This window comes from Coloeus monedula (genome assembly GCF_965178545.1).
Source record: "Coloeus monedula genome assembly, chromosome: 19".
Taxonomy (NCBI): domain Eukaryota; kingdom Metazoa; phylum Chordata; class Aves; order Passeriformes; family Corvidae; genus Coloeus; species Coloeus monedula.
Genome location: NC_138799.1, coordinates 11,010,124 through 11,033,977, shown reverse-complemented (window position 1 = coordinate 11,033,977; position 23,854 = coordinate 11,010,124). Strand labels below are relative to the sequence as shown.

Sequence of the window (23,854 nt, the reverse complement as noted above, 5' to 3'; positions counted from 1 at the left end):
CAGGGATGAGCAGGGACTGTTGGCCATGGAGCTGTGATGTGATGGCCCCCGAGCAGCCGGGGGAGGAGAGAGGTCGGAGGGGATGCAGCCCACGGAGACAGAGCCGGGAGCTCGGCTCCCTCCGGAACGTTCCGGCGGCAGTGACTCATCGGGATCAGGAGGAGGCGGCCGCTCTGGGAAAGGTCCCCCTGACCTTTTGTTAAAGCTCCCGTTAATTGTCACCTCGCCATCACACACTGGGACATTTTCATCCGCCCAGCACCTCGGTGGAGGGAAACACTCGCTCCGAGTCCTCGGGGTTCCGTGCAGGGAGGTGGGAAATGCAGGAAGAGGCACCGGGTGAGGGACACGGGTGACACCCCCGGTGTGGGTGATGGTCTGAGGTGAAGGACACAGGTGACATTCTCAGGGCCCAGGTGACATCCCCAGCCATGGCTGCTGCCCTCAGGCTGCTTTTGGCTCCGTGGCCCCCGGCTCAGCTCCCTCAGGATCCCCTGCCCCTCCCATGTGGATGGAGGCTGAGGCTCTGGAATGGGAGCAGGAGCAGCCCCACGGGAAGGTAACTCCGTGCCTTCCAGGGTGGGAAGTTTTCCTCCCAGCCTCGCACTGTGAAGGGGGGGCAGGGGGGTCTCTGGTGTCCCCCTGCCAGCAGCTCATCTGTCAGAAACTCATTTGGAGGCAGCCAGCGACAGGCACCGATAACACAGCGCTGTTTTGTCAGCAGGAAAGCCACCAAGGTGACAAAAGCCAATTAAATCCAGGATTTTCAGCAGCTGGAATGAAATATTCCACTGAAATATGCATGTGGGAGCTGCTTGCCTGCCTTGTCCCCATCAGATCTCGGGTCTGTCACATTAAACCTCGCTGAGCAGTGGCCTGAGAAAGCATTTACGTGCTGGAAATGAAACTTTAAATATCTCTGATGGATTCAGGTGCTGCGGGGTCAGGAGAGTCCATTTCCAGCAGGCTCAGTCCCTGCCTTTAACTGAGCTCTGCTTTGTTAATTTGGGAAAGAGTTTTCTGCTTCCAGAGAAGCATTTCCAGGATGGAGGAGCTTTGGGATGTTGGACAGTTGCTTTAATTCCTTAAAATCAGGTGGAGGTGGAGTTGTCAGCTCCTGGTCAGCTGCTGCAGCTCCGTGGATTGGAATGAGGATTTTTTCCATGTTGTGGGAGGAGGAGGAAAGAGGAACAGGGTGGGATGAGGATGGGCTGGCTGCTGTGGGGTTAAACCAGGATTAGGAATTAGCAGGATTGCCTCCTGCCTCCCAAATTCCACCTGAATGCCCACAAACCCTCAGGCAACACCATGGGCTTCTCGTGGGCTGGTTTTTCCCTGGATCTGGTTTTTCCCTGGATCTGCTGCCTGGAGTTGCCCAGAGCCACCTGTGTCACATCCCCCTGGATTTGCCCCCCCTGGTCCAAACCCTTGGGCTGGGCTGGGTTTATCAGGCTGAGCACCCAGGTCTGGAAGTTTTTTCCAGGAAAAGCTCCTTGGAATTGCCTGGGAACTTTAAATCCCATTTTTAATGTCACTTTAACCACACACAGTCACATTTAGGGACAGGGTTTGGTGGGTTAGTGTTGGACTCGATGATCCCAGAAGGATTTTCCCAAGTGAATTCTTTTATTCCCAAATAATTTGGGTTTTCTCCATGTCCATTCTGCTGCCAAGCTCTGGAGAGCTGGGAATTGCAGGTGGTTGCTTTTCCAGGTGTTGGCTGCCCCTGGCATCACCTCCCTGCTTTTCATCACCTCTTGCACAACCCTGCCAGGACCCAATCCCTGGAAAACTCAGAGGCAAAGCTGCACCATCAGTTCTTATCTTCGACTGAGCCATCTGGGCACATCAGGGACCTTTGAGGTGTTTCAGCTTCATGTTTGCACATCCCAGACCTCAGGCACAGCTGGATCAGTGCTTCAGTAACACCTTTAATGCATAAATTCCCATTTTTGGATGGGAGAGCCATTCCTAGAGCAGCTCTGTGCTGGATTCCTGCAACTCCCTTCCCGAAAATCCAATTCCTCCCTGTTTTCCCCCTGCCTGGCTGGGCTGTGCTTTCCTCCCGTGCCATCCCCACAATCCTTGATGGGATTTTGTCCCCAGAACCTCTTTTCCTCATGATCTTGGAATTACTGGAGTGCTTCCCATCGTTGCAGTGCCCAGCCATGCTCACACCTTTTATTTGTGTGCTCCCTCAGGGCATTTTGGTGTAAAATAGCCCCAAAGTGGGTTTATTTTCCCTCTTGCCAGTGTTTTGGAGGCTGTGAGAGCTTTGGCTGTGCTTTCCTCCCTCCCTGTCCCACCATGTGCTCCTCCAGCAAATCGTGGGGGAAGAGAGGGGAGGAGTGAGGAATTCCGAGTGCAAATAATCGTGGGTGGGGCTGGAAAATGCAGATGGATCATTGGGATGTTGTGTTTGTGGCTGGTGGAAGGGCTTTGGGTTCGGGGCATCCTTAGCAGGGGTCTGGCCTCGTTTTTGGGCTGCTGCTGCAGGGAAGGCACAAACCAAGCTGGGATCCAGAATCCTGCTTGGCCAGTGGAGCTTTGTCCCGGCTGGTGTTGGGATGTCCATGGAGAGCTTCAGATCCAGCCTGGAGAAGACTCCAGAGAGAGCTCAGAGCTCCTTCCAGGGCCTAAAGGGGCTCCAGGAGAGCTGGACTTGGGACAAGGGATGGAGGGACAGGACACAGGGAATGGCTTCCCATTGCCAGAGAATGGAATTCGATGGGATACTGGGAAAGAATTCCTCCCTGTGAGGGTGAGGAGGCCCTGGAATGGATTTCCCAGAGAAGCTGTGGCTGCCCCCTCCCTGGAATTGTTCAAAGCCAGGCTGGACAAACCTGGGACAGCAGGAGGTGTCCCTGCCCACAGCAGGGGCTGGAATTTGGGGGATCTTTAAGGTCCCTCCCAACCCAAACCGTTTCCATAGCACAAAGAAAAAGCCCCTTGAAGGTGACTTTCACCTCCTCCTTCTGCTGCTACAGTGGTAGGGACCTAAAAGTGGAAAATCCCTGGAATCTGCTGATCCCAGAGCAGCAAATGGCAAAACGATGTTTCCTAGAGGGACCTGGCAAGGTCTGGAGGGAAAAAGCTCTGAGTGGCTGTGCTTAAACTCTCCGAGAAATCCAAACCTCATTACGGCAAGATTAATTTCCCACTAGGAACTTAACAGCTCTTCCAGGAGTGGGATGAATTATGGATGAGACGTTGGCAGCTGGAGAACCCTCCTGGAGGAAGCCTCTTCCTCTGCTGAGCTCCAGAAATCCCTGTGGGAGGGCACAGTGCCACTGCCAGCCCTGGCCAGGGGTGGGCAGCGCTGGGGGATGTGCGGATGCTGCGGGCTTTGGCATCGCCGAGCGGGATTTGGCAAGTGCTGGTGCTTTGCTTCATGACAGGGATGCATTTTGTGGGATGAACTCCGTGTGTCCGTGCTGGTAGCCACAGTCCTGCTCATGCAAAGGGGTTTCTCAGCATCCCAAACTCTCCTTTCCTCACCAAAAAAAGGCGTTTCCTGCTGTTAAATCCCTAATTCCTGCTGCTAAATCCATAATTCCTGCTATTTTCCCCCAAATTCTGCAGGCACTCACCTCTGCTGAGCCGTGCTCCCCTCACCTGCCCTGAAATCCTTTGCAGGCAGAAGCTTTTGACAAATCCTGCGTTTCCTTTAATTTCTGCCTTCCCTCCAAACCCGAGATTTTTGTGGGATTTGTGAGTCGCTTCTCGTTTTCCCATTTCCATGGATCCTCCTTTCCTCCTCCTCCTCCTTCTTCCCTGCCACGCTGCATCCCCACAGGAGTTTCCTGCAAGGGTATTTTTATGGAAAAATTCCTGCAAGTGTGGTTTTTTAGGCAAATTTCCTGCAAGGATGCTTTAAAGGAAAAATTCCTGTGACGTTGTTTCTTAGGAAAAAGTCCTACAAAAGGGTGTTTTTTAGGCAAGGTTCCTGTAATTATATATTTTTTAGGCAAGATTCCTGCAAGGATAGTTTTTTTAGGAAAAAATCCTGCAAAGATATTTTTAGGCAAAAAAAAAAAAAAAAAAAAAAAATCGGTGTATTTTGTAGATTATCCTCATCCAGGTCTTTGGTGTCGGGGCTGGTTTGGATCTGGCAGCACAGGGAAGCATCCAGGTGTCCCAGGATCATCCCACATTTCCCCTCTAGCACAGTTATCCCTTCCAGACTGAGGGTTTGAAGCTTTTTTTTTTTTTGAAGGAGCAGGGAGGAAAACGCCTTTGTAAGGATCCCTGAGTGAGCACGGGATTAGGCTGATCCCTGGTAATGCCTCACCGGGATAAAGTGCCTGGGATTGTAAAGCCAAGGAAGCCCAGGAGAGGCAAAATCCCTTTGTTTGGGTTAAATGGAAACGTCTCCCTGGCGGGGGCTGAGATTGGTCATTTCTGACTCTTTGTTCTGCCAAGAGGAGCCGAATGAACTCATCCGGCGCCTTCTCCATGGGAGTTCTCCAGATAAGCGGGATGAGTGGAGCCTGTCCCTCTCGGGCAGCAGCGGCAGGAGGAGCTGACAGCTGCTCCAGAGGCTGAAACCCTTGGGAAAGCCCTCTCTGATGTGGGAAGTGGGATAGGGATGCTTTCACTCTCTCATCCCAGGCTTGAGGGGCTTTTGTCCCGCAGTGCCTGTGGGAAGTTCTTCACTGGCTCAGGATTTAGACGGGATTTTGGGAAGGAATTCTTGGCTGTGAGGGTGGGGAGGGGCTGGATGGATTTGCCAGAGCAGCTGTGGCTGCCCCTGGATCCCTGGCAGTGCCCAAGGCCAGGCTGGACATTGGGGCTGGGAGCAGCCTGGGACAGTGGGAGGTGTCCCTGCCATGGCAGGAGTGGCACTGGAGGGACTCTGAGGTCCCTTCCCACCCAAACCATTCCATGTCCTGTGTCCTGTCCATGTCATCTCCGTGTCCTGTCCGGGGACGTGGGGACCTGGCCAAGGCCCGAGGCTGCCGTGTCCCCTCCTCCTCCTCCTCCTCCTCCCCCTGAGCTGATTCCCCCCACGCTGCAGCTTCTCCCTGAGGAGCTCAGCCCCTCCCCACGCACCATCTGCTGGCTTTCATTTCCCAGGATTTGTGATCCGTGCTCCCATCAATTGTGAGTTTCCCGCTCCGCAGCAGGGCCTCGGCGTGGCCTTGCCCCTCTGTCAGAGCTATTTCTGTTCCTCACACGAACCATTTAGAATGGGAATCATTAAAAAGGAGCTTTTTCCTTTTGAATTCTGCTCCCTGGGCGAGTCACCCTTCCAAAGGGATCTTTGGGAAGAGCGGTGCCAGGGCTGATTTTGTGGAGCTCCATGGCTGGAAATGCCTATTCCAGAGCTGTGCCTCAGCTCTGCTGAGCCCTCAGAACATCCCCAGGGCCACCCCAGCCCTGCAGGGCTCGGCTCCTGCCCTGGGTGCTCCCTCATGTCCCAGCCGGGTGATCTGGGGACAGTGGGAGCTGTTCCCAAGGAACAGGTTTGGGTCCATAGTGGGAATTCCCCGGGCAGTGCTGGATTGAATTCACGTGGATCCAAAGGAGCAGGATCCTTCTGGGCTGGGGTCCTGCTACCTGCCCACCCCAGTGCTGCCTCCCATGGAGCACAGCAGGAGGGATGGGCTCAGGGCTGGACCTTACTGGTTTTTCCTTGCTGTTCCAGAGGGCCTGGCAGTGGGAGTTGGATTCGGGGCCATTGGAAAATCCGCGTCCGCCACATTCCAAAGTGCCAGGTAAGGCCAAGTCCTGCTTTTTGTGTGCGCCTTTGCCCCTGGAGCTTGGCTGTCCCACCGTGTCCCGTGCCAGGGGGGTTGGAGATCCATGGATCCATGACGAAACTTGCCTGGAGGCACGAGGCTGGCAAAGGGAGCTGCAGGAATTCCCGGTGCTGCTGCATTTGCCTCGTGCTGCGCTCCTCGGACAAGAGAAAAGCTTTCTGTTGTTGATGGTTCCGCAGTGGTTCTGTGGTTTTGCCTCTCTGGGATCAGTGCAGCTGGGCAGGAGGCAGCTGAGCGTCCCAGGGTGCTGCTGGAGGCACACACAGGGATTTTGGGGAGTTTCTCTCTCTCCCTTCTCCCCATTAAATGTCCCTGGGGATGCTCGGCTCAGCACTGGCTGCGCTGGGGGAGCTTTGCCTGTGGGGAGCTGCAGAGGGAGGGCAGGAAAAGGGGATCAGGCTGGAAGTGGAGATGTGTAAATCAGGTGGAGGCAGAGGGAAATCTCAGCCAGGTAAATCCCTTTCCTTGGAGCTGGCAACAGGAATGGTGGAGTTTCCACCCTCCTCTTCCCAGGGCCCCTGCCCGGTGTCTTCGTGGCTCCCTGCAGGATTCCTTCATCTCCTCCTCCTCCTGTCCCACTGAGCTGGGAGCAGCCCTGGTTCTGCTCCTCATGGAGCAGGCAGGATCCCTGGCACAGGGAAATGCTGAGATTTTCCCTAAAAGCAGCATCCCCAACGGGTGGGAGCAGCTGCTGGAGCTGCTGGGAAGCATCTGGTGGCTTTGTTTTCCATTCCTGCCAAGCAGGGCTGCAGGATTCTGGAACTGGTGGCAGTGAAGGCTCTCGGTCCCCTTGGCATCCCAGGATCTCTGATTCCTGGCATTCCTGCTCCAGTCCTGGCAGTGCTCCCAGGAAAACCCTTCTGTGCTGCTCTCCGGGACTGCTGTGAACTCGGGGGGATCATCCAGCTCCTCCAAACTCTGGGATTTGGGACATTCAGGATGTCTCCTGCTCCTCCAAGCAGGAGCACAGCCCAGGTGATAACAGCACCCACGGCCCCCGGCAGAGCTGGAACTGGGATAAATCTGGAGTGGAGCTGGAGGAGCTGCCGAGGCTTTGGAAGAGCTGCTGGCACCTCTTGGTGGCCGCCTTGCAAACGGCACCTTCCGAGCTTTTCTCCTCCTCCTTGGAATTCACACCTGCTGCCATGGCTCAGTCACCTCGTTCCTAAGGAGAACGGGATTAGATGGGATTTTAGGGAGAAATTCCTGGCTGTGAGGGTGGGCGGGCCGTGGCACAGGGTGCCCAGAGAAGCTGTGGCTGCCCCTGGATCCCTGGCAATGTCCCAGGCCAGGCTGGAGCAGCCTGGGGTAGTGGAAGGTGTTCCTGCCCATGGCAGGGTTGGTCTTTGAGGTCCCTTCCAACCCAAACCATTCCACAATTCCTTCCGAAGGATCTGCGGGGTCCCAGGGCTGGTTTTAGATCCATCCAGGCTGATTCTGCACCTCTCCAGGCTGTCCAGCCCCTTCTGTGGTCAGGCACAAGCTGTGCCCCACAGAGACCCAACCCAACGCTTCCATTCCCAATTCCCTGCCACGTCCCTGCCTGAGGGGACCCTGGGCTGGCCCAGGCACTTGGATTGCCACAGATCCCAGTGGGAAAAGCAGGATACGCTCCAGCTTTACCCACCGCGTTTCCCTAACCTTCGGAAATAAAAGGCTCTTCATGAACCCAGGAGATGCCGGAACAAAAGGAGTTTTTTCCCCCTCAGCTGCTCCCTGGAAGCTGAGGAGGCAGAAGCAGCTGGTGCTTTCTCCGGATTTCCAAGGGCATTAATCATGGGAGATGAAAGGTGGCATCTGCACCAGGAAAATACCAATGCAAATGCAGCCAGCTGCAGCAGGGGACAGAGTCACTCCAGTGCCACCAGCGTGTCTGTCACTGCCATCTCGGGGGGACTGGGAAATCATTCAGGAAGCTCCAGGAGGCTTCGAGGGGGTTCCTTGGTGTTCTGGAGGTTTTAAAAAGAGCTGGAATTGTATTTAATGTGAGAGGTTGTGCTGGCTCTGGACACATCCAAAGGGAAAGCTGCTCCCTGGCCATGGCTCTGAGGGGACACTGGGGACACGGCTCTGAGGGGACACAGCTCTGAGGGGCCACAGCTCTGAGGGGTCACTGAGTCAGGATCCCCCTCCCATCCATTCCTTTGGAACAGCATTTTAATGGAGCAGCTCCGGGACTCGGTTTCCCTCCTCCATTCCCCTTTTCCCTCCCCCGGGTGTGACTGAAGCCCGCCAGCACCGGGCTCAGCCTCGGGGGAAGGCTCATTCCTGCAGCCCTGGGCCTCCCCACCCTCACGGGGAAGAAGCACCCATCCCAGCACCTTGTTTGGATGAGGGTAACGCCCTGTTCCCGACACTTTGCGGGGATCCCGAAGGGATTTTCCAGGGCTGAGGACTTTTCCCTGTGCTGGTGGGCTCCAAGAGAGGGTTTTGCACAGGGGTGTGAACAGAGCAGTGCAGCCCCTCAGCTGAGGGTCCCAGTCAGGAGCACATCCCGGGATTTGCTCAAAACCCAGAAAATGACAATTAGGAAAGGGAATGTCACCTTTTAACACAGCTGGAGCTTCGATGTGCTGGATCGGCGCTGCAGGGATTCGCCATCCTGCCCATCTCCCGGCTCATCCCGGCGCTTCTCCCGGCCCTTCCCGTTCTCCTGCGCGTTTCTTTGCTGCCACCGGGTGTGCAGGCTCTGTTCCTGCGGGCTGGCTGCTCCGGGATCCTCTGGGAGCTGCAGCTGGATCCGAGCCCCTGGCCCGGCCAGGAGAGAACCCACCTGGAGCCTGAGAGGCTGTGCCAGGGCACAGGGAATGGCTCCCCACTGCCAGAGGGCCGGGCTGGATGGGATATTGGGCAGCAATTGTTCCCTGTAAGGGGCTGGGATGGAATTCCCAGAGAAGCTGTGGCTGCTCCTGGATCCCTGGAAGTGGCCAAGGCCAGCTTGGACGGGGCTTGGAGCAGCCTGGGATGGTGGAAGGTGCCCCTTTTGGGGTGTTTTCCACGGGGGCTGAGCTGTTCCTCGTCCCCAGGCAGGAGCATCCCTCACTGCTGTGGGGCTGTGCCGCTCCTGCTCCGCTCCGTGCAGGGATGGGAACATTGGGAAGTTCCACGGGGTGGAAACAGCAGCTCGGGACAAAGGGCTGCGGTGACAGGAGAGGAGCCAGAGCCAGGGCAGTGCCAGGGCAGGGCCGGGGCAGGGCGGGTGTGCCCAGGCCGGGAAGGTTCCCTCCAGATGGGAGCGGGGAAGGCAGGAGCTGCTCCTGGCCGCCTTCCAGGCAGGAAGGTAAAGAGAAGGGCAGCCACGGCTTAAAAAAGCTGCGCTCCCTCCCCCTGTTCTCCCTCTGACCCGCGGGGGAGGGATCGCTCCCCTGCCCTCCTCGTGCGGCTGCTTTAACAGGAACCAGATGGGGCTGGAGCTGCTGGGAGCAGCACGGGCGGAGTTTGTGCGTCCCTGGGCTGCTCTAGGGGCACAGTGGGCAAGGGATGGGCAGGGGACAGGCTGGGGACAGGCTGGGGACAGCCAGGGCTGTCTGACCCTGCTCCGCTTTGCCAGCGGCTTTCCCAAGGCTGGATGGAGCACAGGAGAGGCGCCGGGCCAGGTCCCTGCTGCTGCCTCTCTCTCGTGTCTCCCTTTCCCCAAGTCCCTCCCGTGTCTGTTCGAGGGTGGAAGCACCACCAGGGATGCCTGGGGTGATCCTGAGCCCCTCATCCCATGGGCTGGGACGCTGGGAAGCTGTGGGATGATATCCAGAGCTGGCAGGGAGGGGATCCCAGCCAGGCACCCAGGAGCCTGCAGCATCTCCCCTCCCACATCCCGTGTGGAGCTCAGGGCTGGAAGCCCGGGATTAGAGGGGGAATGGGGTCCTTGGTCTCTCTTTCCCTCTCCTTTTCCCATCGCAAGCTCTTCCTTCAAGGATCAGCACGAGGGGCTGAATATCCCCCTTCCCATCCCACCCTGCATCGTGGGAGCAGGGTGTGATCCTGAGGGATAACTGGGATGCAGGAACCTCCCAAATCCTAAATCTGCACCTCCCGAATCCCACAGGAGCTGTTTGCTGTCTGCAGGAGCTCATCCCTGTGCTGGAGGCGAGCACACAAAAGCCAAATCCATTTCCTTATGGAGCGTTGCTGCTTCCTGAGGATTTTTTTCCTGTCGAGGAGAAATCCGCCATAAAATGAATTTCCTTTGGTGGGATTGCAGGAGCTCGGGAGCGTGCCTGCGTTATGCTGCAGAGGCAACAGAAAACTGCTGGAAAAAACCTGTGCCAGGGAATTTGCTGTTAACAGGAGAAAGATTTGGAATGTGTTTGAGACACCCCCTGCCCTGAGGAGGAGGATGAGGGGGATGGGACAGTGCTGGACCTTGGCTGGCTGATTTGGGCAGGAAAAGGGAATGTGGTGCTCAGTTAACTTGGAACCACCTGGAATTCTCTGCCAATCCCTGTCTGGGTGATCTCCTCATCCATAAGGAATCGCAGCTCCATGTTTCCAGCAGGTGGGATGGATATTCCCTGCACCCCTGGCTGATTCTCTGGCTGCCAGCCGTGGTTTTGCTCTGGCTGAGCTGTTTTCCAGCTGGGATGTGAAGGCTGCGCTCCAGGGATGCTCTTCCAGTGGGAGTATCTCTGTGGGTGCAGCTCTGAGGGCCCCATCCCGCAGCCTGTGTGTGATTTTGGTATCACTTGAGGGTATAATTGGAAATATTTGATCAAAGGTTGTTGTTAAGGCTGGAAAATCCAGCCTGGAGCTGCTGGGGAATGCCCAAACCAGGATTTTCCATGCCTTTTTTGCTTGGATCTTGGGAAGCTCACGTGGCAATGGTGCTCCAAGGTCCTGGGGCACCTTCCCTGTGCTCCTGGCACGGCCAGGGCACAGCTGCTTCTCCACTTCCATCCAAAATAAAGCTGGATCAGCACAGCGTAGGCCTGGCTGTTCCAGGGAATAACTTGGCAAAAAAATCCCTGCAAGTCTGACTCGGACCGAAAGATCGGGATAAAACAGGGATGGATTTTCTGCACTCTGCCTGCCCAAAAGCACATGGAATTTTTATTTTCCAGGCCATCCCTGTTCCAGGGCATGCAGCTCCTGTCCCTGAGGGTGGAATGTGTCTGGGATGAGAACTTCCATCCCAGGGTGCTGCTCCTCTCCCAGCTGACACTGGGTGGGAACATCCATGTTCCCATCCCAGTCCTCTCCCCAAATTTGGGATTTGTGCCTGGTCTCACAGGGCAAACCCTGGAGCCAACAGCATTCCCAGATGTGCCTTTTTCCCTGGAAAAACCCCTGCCAGGGGGCTGCTCTTCCCAGGGCCAGGGGAGGTTCAAACAGGTGAGGCCAATATGGAGTTAAATGCCATAAATTCCTCGGAGCAGACGAGATATCAAGGGCTGGAAGTTTGGGAAGCAAAGTGAGGTGTTTGGTTAAGCCATGGGTGAGCTGGGCACCGGCTCCTCCTTGGATTCCTGGATGGAGAGAATTTGGGGAGCTTAAAAGTGCTGGAGGCAAATTTTTGGCAGAGCTCTGCCTTAGGATGGAGCCGAGCAGGGATTTTTTTGGGGTGTGGGGTGTTGGTTGTTGCCTGGTTACAGCGGAGGGGTTTGGGGGGCTTTGTCCATGGGGTTCACATGGGGACCCCCCTCAGCTCCCTCTTGCCCTGCTGGGCTGGGATCTTCCCAGAAAAGGTGGATCTGGTGCGTTTTCCTCCCCTAAAGCCCGAGCTCCTCGGGGCAGGGATGGATCCCTTCTCCCCTCCCAGGACTTTGCTGCGCCCCTCTCTGCCAGCTGCAGCTCGGGTTTGCTCCAGGTCTGGTCCTGGCTCGCTGTGGGTGTGGGGAAGGGGGAAATTGAGTTTCATGGAGCAGAGTTTAACTTGGGTTTGCCCAGCTCAGCCTGCTTTGGGTGCCCGTGGACCGTCCCACCCTCATCCCACCCCCAACCTCAATCTCCTCGGTGAAATCTCCTCTTGGGACAGCGAGGAAGGAGCAGGAATGAGTAGGGAAGTGCTGGAAACAGAAAACTTTTTCCCCCCTGGATGATGCTGGGGATGTTTCCTCCAGCACAGCACAATGGATCCCATTCATCCGCCCTTTTGCTGGGAATGCCGGCCTTGTTTGGATCTGTTGTGCCCACGGATTGTTTCCTGTCCAGCTCTGGTGAAACAGACAGCAGAGAGGCTTCGGGCTGACAGGCAGACTTTGAGGATGGCTTGGAAAATATTATTCCATGGGACAGCCTGTGCCTCCCACGCTGTGGCTCTTAGGCTGGGAAAGGGGGAAAAAAAAAGGGTTTGATTAATGTAGGGAGATTGAAACCAGGCAAAAATTTTATCCTGTGTTTCCTTGGGATGAATGGAAGTCATTGTGGTCTGGGAGCCGGCACAAGACACTCTGGGATTTTCTGTCTCACACTCGTGGGATGTGGGGAAGGGATCCACAGCGGAGCTCAGAGAGAGGAAGGATCCAAAAGGGGGCTGGGATCCCGACCTCTTTATGGGATCACAGGAACACCTCATGGAAAAACCCACCCAGAGCTGAGGGGGATTTCCACCTTCCCCGGGATCCCGGAGAAACGGGAGCAGAACAAAGGCCGGCCCTGCCCCGGTTACAAAACAGAGGGGGCACGGTGCTCATTAAGCACCTTTTAATGAGCCTGGCCTGGAGGGAGGTGTTCCCTGGGGATCTGGGGACGTTCCTGCAGGGCTTTTCTTTGGGAAGGGTGGGGATGGCCTCGGGGGTGTTGTCAGCAGGGCTCTGGAGGAGGATGTGCTCCGGGAGGTTTGGAGAGCCCCAAGCCAGGGCTGAGGCTCCTCAGCTGCTGCATCTCCCTCCTGGCCGAGCCCCAGCAGCGATGGATGAAGGGATGGCCCCAATTCCCATAGGATGGAGTTCTCCAGGACGTCACCACGAAGGTCTCTCCTTGCTTTGCTCTCCAAAAGTGCTCCTTTTGCTTCCTGAGCACCTTCACACAAGAGGCGAGGGCAGGGAGAAAAGCAGGGCAAGGCCAAGCCTTTATCCCTGATTTTCTTACCCAGGTGATGCCAAACAAAAGCCACTTGGAACACGGAGTCCGGGGTTTAAAAATAACCCTTTGGAGAAGGGAAACAATTGGAATGGAGACCCTGTGACAGGGCCCAGGGCCATAATGGGCCCCTCTGGAGCTGCAGCTGCCAGGAAATTGTTCAGTTCCAGGTCTGCAGGCGGCACAGAGGAGCTGCTCTCCTTTAACCGGACAGGGATGAGCAGCAATCATTCCACTTTTGCTCTTGGCTGGTGATTCCCAGCAGGATGCAGACATGGGCACCTGGGAATGGGGTGGGAGCCCCTGGGTGCCCCCCTGGCACAGCAGCCCTGCCTTGGGGTGCTGGGCTCCAGCACTGCTGGGCACCTGGGAGAAGGTGAGGGAAAACCATCCCTGCTTTTGTCACACATCCCTGCTTTTGTCACACATCCCTGCTTTTATCACATATCCATATTTTTGTCATACATCCCAGTTTTTATCACACATCCCTATTTTTATCTCTGCATCCAGCTGCGCTTTGATTCCCTGTGGGTTCTTTCCATCCTTTACCAGGAAGGAAAATCAGGTTTATTAACCTCACTCACCCTCCCTCCCTTACTTTTATTTTCTGTAAGGAATGGGGCCATGTGATCCAGGCAATAAATCCCTACAAACCACCCCTAAAACCATTCCCACACCCCAGCACGTCCTTAACACTGAGATTTCACGGCACCAAATGTGCTCCCAGTTTGAAGATTCAGACAAAAAGGAGAGAATTGGCGTTTTTTGCACGGAGCCATAAACATGAATTGGGAATTTTTACCTGTGGACCAGAATCCCAGCCCTGCTATTAGACCACCCAGCTTCTGTGGGCATCTAATTTTTATTTTTTTTAAATATTTTAATAACCTTTATAAGGTTCTGTATCTCCCTGCAGCCCCAGCCCCACCCCAGATCAATGCAGCCACCTCGTTAAATCCCACTTTATTTAGGGCTGGGGTGCTATGAATATGTAAAAATTGAAATTATTTGCAGGCTGATGCTGTTTAAAATAGAATTAACGAGGTCTCATGTGAGGGGTGTCTTAAGGTATTTGAAAATAGGGGTGTAAGGGCTTAGCTGAAACCTCCTGCTGCTGGTTGGAGCTGGGAGGTGCTGCCAGGGAAGCATGTCCTTGGTTTCTGCTGGAAAACGGAGGAATTCCTGTCAGGAATCAGCTCTGGCCAGCTGGGAGCTCTCAGCATCCCCACAGACTCTGCTTTCTGGGCTTGTTGCAGTTCTCTTGGAGCAGTTTGGGGGGGGGTTCCTTGGAGCTGGGGCTCTGCAGGGCTTGGGGTGGCCCCTGCTGAGGCTGAACCTGCTTCTGGAAAAGGGAAGGTCTTGGGGCTGCCCAAGGGGGTGGTGCCAGAGCTGGGAATATTTGGGATAGCTCGTGTTGATCCCTTTCCTTGGGCAGGATTTTAGCCCAGTAGCCAGCATAGGGGAGGGGGGTGACACTGAGAAGGGGCAGTTCTGGTGTTTTATCCATTTGTGATGTGTCCCAGGCTGGGCTGGACAGGGTTTGGAGCAGCCTGGGACAGTGGGAGGTGTCCCTGCCCATGGCAGGGTGGCACTGGATGAGCTTTAAGGTCCTTCCCAACCATTCCAGGATTTTACGGTTTACAAGCATCTGTGAACTTTGTATCTCGGTAAACCAGAATTTGTCTGTGCACTGGATCTTCTCCCTGCGTGCTGTGGGAGCAGGACCAGGGCAATTCCACCTCCTGCAAAGCAGATTTTCCCAGAAGCAGCTCCAGGGCTTCATCTCCTGCTCATTTTGCAGCCCTGGAGAGCTGGAGCCTGGCAAGGCTCGGCCGATCCTGGCCCAATCCTGAGCTCCCAGGCCAAGTTCCTGCTCTTGGAGAAGGTGCTGAGGCTCCCTGAGCTCCTCCTGCTGCTCTGCGAGGTCAAAGCACGGCAAAAGGAGCTCCTGAAATGTGGCTTTGTGCTTCCCACACTGGGGGAGAGCTGAACCTTCACCCCGTGCCTGAGGCTGACTCATAAATCAAACAGTTCCCGAAATAACCAGGCCGATAAGGAGCAAGATTGGAAAACTTCAGAGGAATAAACAGTCCCTAAACAATGGGATCCATCCATGGGATCCGGCGGTGGATTCCCTGCCCTAACAGGGAGGGAGCTCCAGTTTCTGTCTCCTGTTGCCCACCCTGGCCAACACTGAGGTTTTGAACTGGAGAAAGGAAGGGAGTGCTTGGGCCGTGTCCTCTCCGGGGCTGGGTTGGGCTCTTCTCCCCAGTGACAAGTGACAGGACAGGAGGAAACGGCCTCAAGTTGCACCAGGGGAGGTTTAGGCTGGATACTGGGAAAATTTCTTCATGGAAAGGGTGGCCAAGGCCTGGCACAGCTGCCCAGGGCAGTGGTGGAGTCCCCACCCCTGAGGGGTTTAACTGATGTGTGGATGTGGCACTTGGGGACATTAGTGCTGAGGGAACAGCTGGATTTGGTGACCTGAAGGGTCTTTTCCTTAAAACAATTCCATGATTCTGTGTCCCTGGGATGGCTTTCTCCCCAAAATCCATGTCTGGGGAAGGTGAGAAATGAAGGCACATGGGATGGATTTTCCATGGGAAGTGATGGTGGAGGAGCAGGTGAAGGATGTGGTGATGGCCAGGGCAGCACCTGAATCCCCCTGGGGCTGGAGGAGGCTTCTGATCTTGGCATCCAGGCTGGGAACAAGGAGCTGAGGTTTGCTGGAGAGGGCCCCGGGCTGGCCCAGCACTGGGGGGATTTGTGTGGGGAAAAGTGGAGAATTCTGTGCTCTCCAGCTGAGTTCAGTGCTGTGCTCGGAGGGGAGAGCGGCTTTCATGGCTTTGAACCGAGCTCCCGTGCCTTGGGGATAAATTAAGGGTAAAATTCCCAAAAATCGTCAAGGTTTGCAGCGTGGGGGAGCGGGGCTGGCATGGGGCCAGGCCACAGGTGGGACACAGAGCTCCCAGTGCCTGAGATGGGCTGGGAACTGGGAGGGAAGGGTGGGAAGAGGGATGGAAGTGGCTCCCGAGGAGCAGTGCTGGAAGGGAGAGTGTCAGCAGGGCACGTGGTGTTCTGTGGGGTGTGCCGGCCACACTCGGCTCCAGCAGAGACCCAGTGGAGCTTCTCAGGGCAGAAATTCTCCCCTGTGAGGAAAACGTTCTTCCCTGTGAGGGTGGGGATGCCCTGGGATGGAATTCCCAGAGAAGCTGTGGCTGCCCCTGGATCCCTGGAAGTGCCCAAGGCCAGGCTGGACGGGGCTTGGAGCAACCTGGGATGGTGGAAGGTGTCCCTGCCCATGGCAGGGGGTGGAATGGGATGGGATTTAATTCCCCTTCCAACTCAAGGCATTCCATTCCCTGCCTGGGATTGGGATTCCTGCTCCATCCCCTGCCCAGCACATGCTGTTCCATGCATTTCTGTGTCCCTGTGGTACTGGGACTGCTGGCTGCACTCCAGACAAGGAGACACTGCAGGTTTATATCCCATTTTTCCCTGTTTTTTGAACAGCTTGAAATGTTGGAGATGAAAAATCCGCAGAAATAACATCCTCCCTCCTCCTTTGGGGATTTGCCTTTCAAACCTTGAATGCCAGGGGGTCAGCAGGTGCCCACGGAGGGGTCAGGATGCTGCTGGGGGTGGGCTGGGGGACATCTGGGGGACATCGGGGGCCGGTCCCTCCCGCTCTCCCGGCGTGGGAGGGTCTGGAGCAGCGGGAAGGAGCAGCTGTGTGGAACAGGGTTTAACAGGTAGGGCAGGTCTGGGGAAAGGGCCCCGTGAGCTCCTTCCCACCTGCGAACCCTGATCAAACACCTCGGCGGGCGGCCCGGGGGCAGCCGTGATGTAATCGCGGCAACCCCAAACAATCGGGCCTTTCACGGCGGCCCGATAACAATCCCAACAGTATGGAAGGGCTGCCATGCAAGAATACACATGCACATTCTCCACTGCGGGGAACTGAAAGCCCGAGTGAAAAGGGGCTTGTTAAGAATATGTAGCTGCTTTCATAATCACTTCGTCAAAGAATAGGCCCTTGAAAACAAGGCTTTAGGCTTATAGAGGGCTTTCTGTGCCTTGACCTTGCAAATATGCAGAGATGCCAACTTTTTTTTTTTGCAAGTGAACTTGGAGTCTCCCAGCGTGGTGCCGGAGCAGTTGGCAGGCGAGGGGGGTAGGAGGTCCGGCCCCGGGACGTTCCCGGGGGACACGGAGCCTTTCCCTGGGGGAGCTCTGCCAGGAGGGCACGGATTTACCTTTTTGTCCTGGGAACTGCTGCATGAGAGGATCGGCCAAGGGCAGGGCAGAGCCATCCCTTCTGCAGAGAGCTCACGTGCGGGTGCCATGTGGCCTGGCAGTTCTGTGCCCGCCTGGCGACAGTTCTGGAGGACAGGGCTGTCCCACCGCTGTCACCACCCCCATTTCACAGCTGGGGAAGGTAACACATCCAGTGTGCGTTGGCTCCTTGATGCTTCCAAGGACACTGAGTCCGTTGTAGCCACGTGGAGGAGTCACCCGAGTGACGTTCCAGTGCTGGTGACAGAGCCACTAACAGGACACACATCCCCAGGCAGAGCCCGCTGTGGTTTTCCCTGGATGTGCTTCCTGTGAACCAACTCGCGTTTGTAGGTTGGGGATGAGCTCCAGGTTGTCCAGCTGGACACAGGTGTTCCATCCACAGCATCCCAGGATCACCGAGGCTGGGAAAGACCTCCAAGATCACTGAGTCCAACCTGTGCCCGATCCCCACCTTGTTACGTGAATGCCACATCCTTGGTCACCTCCAGGGGTGGGGACTCCACCAGAAAATCCGACCAGATGGGATCTGATTCCACCACCTCTCTACCGCTTACCCCACCTTTCTTCTCCTCTCTTTAGAGACCCCAAATCCATGACCGCAGGGATCTTCCCTCTGGCTCATCCTCATTTCCCTGTCCCCGGTGTCCCTGTGCCAGCCGAGGCCGGGCTCCCGCGGGCCAGGCCGTGTCTCCGTGCCTGTGTTTTACAGCGTATTCCCTCGCAGTCGGGGGAAGCCTTCCAAGAATCCCCACCTATTTCCGTCAAAAGGCGCCTTTGTTCCCCTCGGACACAATGCGGCTTTGATTCCCTGCTTCTCACCCGGTTGCTGCGGGGAAGGTGTGAGCTGTGCACGGCCCGGCAGCCAGGAGGGACTGCAGGATCCCCTGGGATGGGTTTATTCGGAGTGCTGGAGGTGAATCCCCTTTCCCAAGGGCCACCTCCCGGCACGCTGGGCGAGCAGGGGTGGCCCCCGAGGCGCCCTTGGGGCGGTGACCCGAGCAGGGCACATGGGAACACCGGGCTGGGGTGCTCCTGGCCTGCACGCTGGCACGGAGCTGTCCCCATCCTGGTGGGATTGGTGTCCCTGGGAAAGGCTCAGCAGGCCAGGAGATGTTCACGGTGGGAGGGAGGGAGGAATGAGTGCTCCTCGGGGAGGGCGGTCTGTGAGCAGATCTTTGTGGGAACATGGAGGGACTGGAGGCCACGGGGATGTTCTGAGCCTGGTGCTGAGCCCAGAAGGTCCTTTCTGCCCCAAGGAACAAGAAACTCCACGTGCAGGAACAGCGGTGGCCTCATGCTGGTCCTGGTGGCCTCTGCTCTGGCCCTGTCCCACACTGGCAGCACCATGGGAACGCCCACATTTCTTGGGAAAACAGATAAAATCCTGCCCTGGGATGGGGCATTCATTGCAGCCCCAGCTGCAGGGCTGGGGCTGGTCCTGGTTTTGGGGAGCCTGGATGGATTGCCCTGGGGCTGGTCCCTGGTTTTGGGAAGCCCAGGTGAATTGTCCTGGGGTTGGTTCCTGGTTTTGGGAAGCCTGGATGTGTTGTCCTGGGGGATGTGTGGGAAGGAGAGGAGGAAGGGAGCAGGGACAAATCCCCGATGGGCTTCTCCTGGATCTCCCCCCGGTTCCATCCCTTCCTCCTGCCCCTCGGGGGTCAGCGTGGGGGTCCCTATTCCCGGTGGGATCGGGATGGGGGGGCTCCCCACCCTTCCCACACAGACCCCTCCATTCACAGCTGCCACCCCGTTAATTTGTCGTGGCCAGGAGCAGCAATAGCTGCTTTGTGCCGAGCGAGGGAAGGAGGAAAAAAAAAACCCCGGCCCAGACAGCGGCTCCAGTGTTTTCCAGCAGGGATGGTTTTCCCCCTCCGTCCTCCCTCTCTCTGCCTGGAATAATGTTTGTGATTGTAATGGCCTGTCCTGCTCAGGGAAACCCGGAGCCTCTCCCCCTTCCCCTCCCCTCCTCTGTAAACCCTGGGAGAAGTTTAAACAACCCGGAGAGGTTTTTCTCACCGGGCTTATTTTACTCATAGGAAACGAGGGGGTGAAAAGAGGGAGCTGGGAGCTGTTGGCAGAGGAGGAACTGAGCTTGGGAGAGGCTCTGGGATCCCTCTGGAGATCCCTCAGAGCCTGACCCCTCCCTGCTGGAGCCCCGACCCCAGGATGGTCCCACTCTTGGTGTCCCCCAGTGCCACCAACACCCCCCAGCAAAGCCACCATGGAGAAACACTCTGAGTGTGGAACAAGGGGTATTTGTGGAGCCCAGGGAGCCCAAACACGAGCCCTGTTTGGTGCCTAAAACATTCCCCAAAACTCCCGAGGCCCTGCGCAGCTGGAAGGGCAGGAGGTGGATGTGCCAGCCCTGCACAGCTCCAGCAGGAACCCAATGGGAGCTGCTCAGGGAAGGAATCCTTCCCTGGCAGGACAAAATCCTTCCCTGGGAGGGTGGGCAGGCCCTGGCACAGATTGTCCATGGAAGCTGTGGCTGCCCCTGGATCCCTGGCAGTGCCCAAGGCCAGGCTGGACAGGGCTGGGAGCAGCCTGGGACAGTGGGAGGTGTCCCTGCCCATGGCAGGGGTGAGATGAGCTTTAAGGTCCCTTCCCACCCCAACCATTCCATGACTCCGTGACCGACGCACGGCCCCGCTCTCCCCTCCGCTGATTTTGACTCCGGAAGTCCAAGTGTTCCCTTTCCATGGGATGCAGGAGGGGGAAAGAGAGAAAGCAAAATCCTGTGGCTGTTGGGGCCCCTCTGGCAAAGCCCCCCAGGAGGGAGGAACCTCAACCCTCCCTCAATGCCGGGCTGCCCCAGCTGCCGAGGGCTGGGAATGCTGCTGCTCCCGGGAATCCTCGGGCTGGAATCACCTCAGGGGCCTCCCAGGACAAGTCTCTTGTCCTCCATCTGGTCCCTGTCACTCCATGGGCTGGTGCTGGAGCTGCTGGAAGCTGTGGAGCTGCTGGAGGATGGAATTTGCTGGGATCCTGTTCAATCTGAGCACGAGCAGCCCTGGGGCCGGGAACGCTTCCGTTGAATCCTTAATCATGTCCCTCTTCCCTGCTCCCAGCAGCCTGTCCCGGGCTGAGCTTTGCCCCTAACACAAAAATATCTGTATTTGTGCTTTTTTCAGGAACTTAGCCATTGGGATTGGGATCCAGAACTTCCCGGAGGGCCTGGCTGTCAGCCTGCCCCTGCGTGGGGCTGGATTTTCCACATGGAAAGCCTTCTGGTGAGCTCTTCCCTCTTCTCCCAGGGACACGGGCCCTCCACAGCACCTCCTGTGCTGGTTCCCTCCCATATCCGTGTGTCGCTCCATCACGGAGCTGCCCTGGGGATGGGCTGGCCCTGGATGTGCTGGGTTCCCTCTGGAATCGCAGGGAGCTGCTGCTGGGAGTGCTGCTGCTGCCCAGCACTGTCCTGCTCCTTCCCCACCCTCCAAGCTCAGATCCAAGCCCCTGAATCCCAGGGGATGCATCCCTGATCCCCACAGGTCACCGCATCCCGGTTCAGTGCCTGTGCTGAGCTCCCAGATCCCGCACTGCCATTATTATTATTATTATTGTTATTATTATTATTATTATTTAATTTTTACGTCACTTCATTTTTCTCTCCCTTCACTCCAAGCTGGAATTTAACCCCACTTCCATTTTTTTGTCCCTTTTCCCTGAGGTGCCAAAGCCAAGGGCACAAACCCTGGGAGCAGGAGCTGGGCTCCTGCCCGTGCTCCGGGTGCTGGGCAGGAGGGCAGGGGGAGGCTCCCAAACTGCTCCAAAGCTTTCCTTTTCCTTTTCCTTTTCCTTTTCCTTTTCCTTTTCCTTTTCCTTTTCCTTTTCCTTTTCCTTTTCCTTTTCCTTTTCCTTTTCCTTTTCCTTTCCCTTTCCCTTTTCCCTTTTCCTTTTCCTTCCCTTCCCTCCCTCCCACCTCCATAACTGCTGGCACTTGCACCAGGATTGCTGCTGCTGGGAAGGGACTTCCCATGGCCCAGAGGGCTGGGACAATCCTAGAGGGAAAGAAAAGGAGCAGGAAGAACGTGGCTTTATTTAGTTTGAGGTTGTGGCCAGGTGTCCTCTTTGGGATTGAGCTGGAAGTGTTTCCCCTGGAAGTGTTTCCTCTGCCCGGGAGCTGGATCCCCAAATCCCACAGAGCTGTTGGGGGAAGGAATTAGATCCAGCCTGCAAAACTCAGCTGGGTTAGGTCCAATAATTTTGAGTGTTGAAATGATCCTGGTGCCTTGGCCGGTGCCCGACCTCCTCCCGGGCACCGGGAATGTGGGGACGGTGGGGATGGGGCGGTGCGAGCCCCGTTATCCCTTTGGGATGGCTGCTCCAGGTCTCCAGGGATTTTTGGGCTGGCTGTCCGGCAGGTATGGGCAGCTGAGCGGGATGGTGGAGCCCCTGGCCGGCGTCTTCGGCGCCTTCGCCGTGGTGCTGGCGGAGCCGCTCCTGCCCTACGCGCTGGGATTCGCCGCCGGAGCCATGGTCTACGTGGTGATGGACGACATCATTCCCGAGGCACAGACCAGGTGAGAGCCCGGGAACGTCCCTTCCCCGGCCTGGCTGGGACACGAGCGGTGCTTCCCTCTTCCCAAACATTCCCCTGTCCCCTCTCTCCCTGCAGCGGCAACGGGAAGTTGGCATCCTGGACCTCCATCCTGGGATTTGTGGTGATGATGTCCCTGGATGTGGGGCTGGGATAAGGGCACTGCTGCACTCCCAGGAGAAGACTGCAGAGCCCCGTGTGCTCCCGCGGGACTGGGAGCCAGACACGCGTTATCCCGGGACTGGATCTGTACATAGATGTTTTGGGATCTGGTTTGGTGTTGATTCCCTCTAATTTTATATCTCCCCCTCCCCTCCGAGTTCCTGGCGATGGTTTCCAAGCACAAAGATGGGTGGATCCTTCCAGATCCTGCCTTGGTTTTCCTCTTGGAAAGGGCGCTGGATGACGCTGGGCTGGCTTCCCCAAGGAAAGGCCCTCGGGATTTGGATCCTCTCCGTTCTGTCGGAGGTCAGGAATCCCCTGTCCCGTGTGGAAGCTGGTCTGGGGTTAATCCTGAGGCATTGCAATGGAGTAAACTCCTTACGGAGTCTGGAATTCCACCCTTTTTTGGGAAGGCAGGTGGAAAGCATTAGGACTGATAAGCTGGGGGCTCAGAGGTCTCCCAGAGCCTGCTGCTCCTCGGGAATGCTGCAGGGAATCGGTTCGGATGGATGCAGACAGTCCAGGCAAATAAAGATGAATTTTCTTGGGATCTCTGCAAGAGGGAAATGTCATTTTTTTTCCTAAATGTCTCTCAGAGGGGCACTGTTCCCATGTGCTGTGTCCAATGTTCCGGGGTTTTCTATGGGAAAAAGCACCAGGAAAGGAGGATTTGAGTGCTTCCTGTGGCAGGCAAGGTGTGGGCTCCACACTGTCCCTGCCTGGTGCTGTCCAGTGGGACGCGATTCCATGTGCAGCTGTTGAACCTTCCCAAGGGATTGCTGGATTTCAGCTGCTGCTGCCAGTGATCCGTAACTCCCCGAAGAGCCAAGCCAGGCTCATCCTGGTCACCCTTCACCTGCAGGAGGAGCAGGAGCCGAGCCAGCACCGGAGCATTCCGGGAGCCCTCGTTGGGATGAATGAATGAATCCCTCAGGATGAGTTCATTATCCCACCTGGAGAGCCAAAAACGTGCATGGAGGTTCCTGCCTCTTCTCCTGATGCTTTCCAAGCATTTCCTGTGGAACAGCTCTTCCTGAGCACTGAGGATTGATCCCTTCCAGGCTCAGGAGTGAACCCGGCCCATCCCTGTTCCCGGGGCGCGCTCCAGGGAGGAGGGAATGGCCAAGGCTGGAAGGATGCTGCAAATCCCAGTCCCTCCCACTCCGATCTCCAGCACAAAGGGCTTCCCTAACCCCTCCAGCGGGAATAACTGGATCACCTGGCTGCCTCCTGCCGCTCAGTCCCTCTGGAAGTGGGGCTGGGACATCCCGGATCCCCCTCTGGTCCTGCCGGAGCCAAAGGGAACGGGTTGGAATAAACTAAACCGCAGCTGTCCCTTTTGGTTCTATCCTTGTTTTTTGGTTGGGTTTCCTCTGTGTGTCCCTCTGGATGATCCAAAGCTCCTGTTTGCTGATGGATTTGACCTTTTAACTGTGACTGCTTTCAATAAATGGGAAATGGAGTTTGCACGGAGTTGTTTCCATGCCATAAATCCGTGGATTTGCTCCTCCTCCCTCCGTTCTGCTGCGTTTCCTTTCTCCAGCTTCATTCTCCCTGGCTTTCCAAGGTCCTGCCTCTTCTTGCCTGGGAAGGCAGCGTCCTTGGGGATGGGAAAGGAGGGGGAAAAGCCAAGGAAAGGCAGTTTCATGCAGACATTCCTGGCTGTGCATCCCTGGGACCTGCAGCTGTGCAGGTGAGCCGGGTCCCTCCAGGCTCGGGGGAAATTTGGGAATTTAGCCTTTAGCAGGATAAGCAGGTGGTGTCAGGCCCTTCTTTTTCAAACGTGGGAGCTGTCCCTGCATCCCGGGGCAGGAGAGGGGAGGGATCTGCCTCAGCTGGGAATCAGAGCCCCTTTCCACTGTTCCATTCCCAGGGCCGGGCTGGAGCATCTCCCACTGCTCTTCCCATATTTCCACCCACACTGAAGGGGCTGGAAAGCTTTGAGCCTTCTGTTCCCAGGCTTAAACACCTGAAAATCCTCAGGGATATCCATGGCTTGGGATTCTCCAGCCTGTCAGGGATGTTTCCTGCTTTAATTCCTGGCACGTGGTGCCAGCTGGGACAAAAATAAAAACAT

The 23,854-nt window shown here is 56.5% G+C and overlaps 1 protein-coding gene across 1 annotated transcript in view; it reads left to right on the top strand.

Moving 5' to 3' along the window:
• Window positions 1-21,821, top strand: part of SLC39A11 (solute carrier family 39 member 11) — a 69,250-nt gene extending 47,429 nt beyond the window's left edge. The window contains exons 7-10 of the mRNA XM_082294072.1: window positions 5,648-5,717; window positions 20,207-20,305; window positions 21,440-21,598; window positions 21,694-21,821. Coding sequence (XP_082150198.1) covers window positions 5,648-5,717; window positions 20,207-20,305; window positions 21,440-21,598; window positions 21,694-21,772 — 407 coding nt within the window. The 3' untranslated portion in view covers window positions 21,773-21,821. The remainder of the gene's footprint in view (window positions 1-5,647; window positions 5,718-20,206; window positions 20,306-21,439; window positions 21,599-21,693) is intronic.
• The last annotated feature ends 2,033 nt before the right edge of the window (window positions 21,822-23,854 follow it).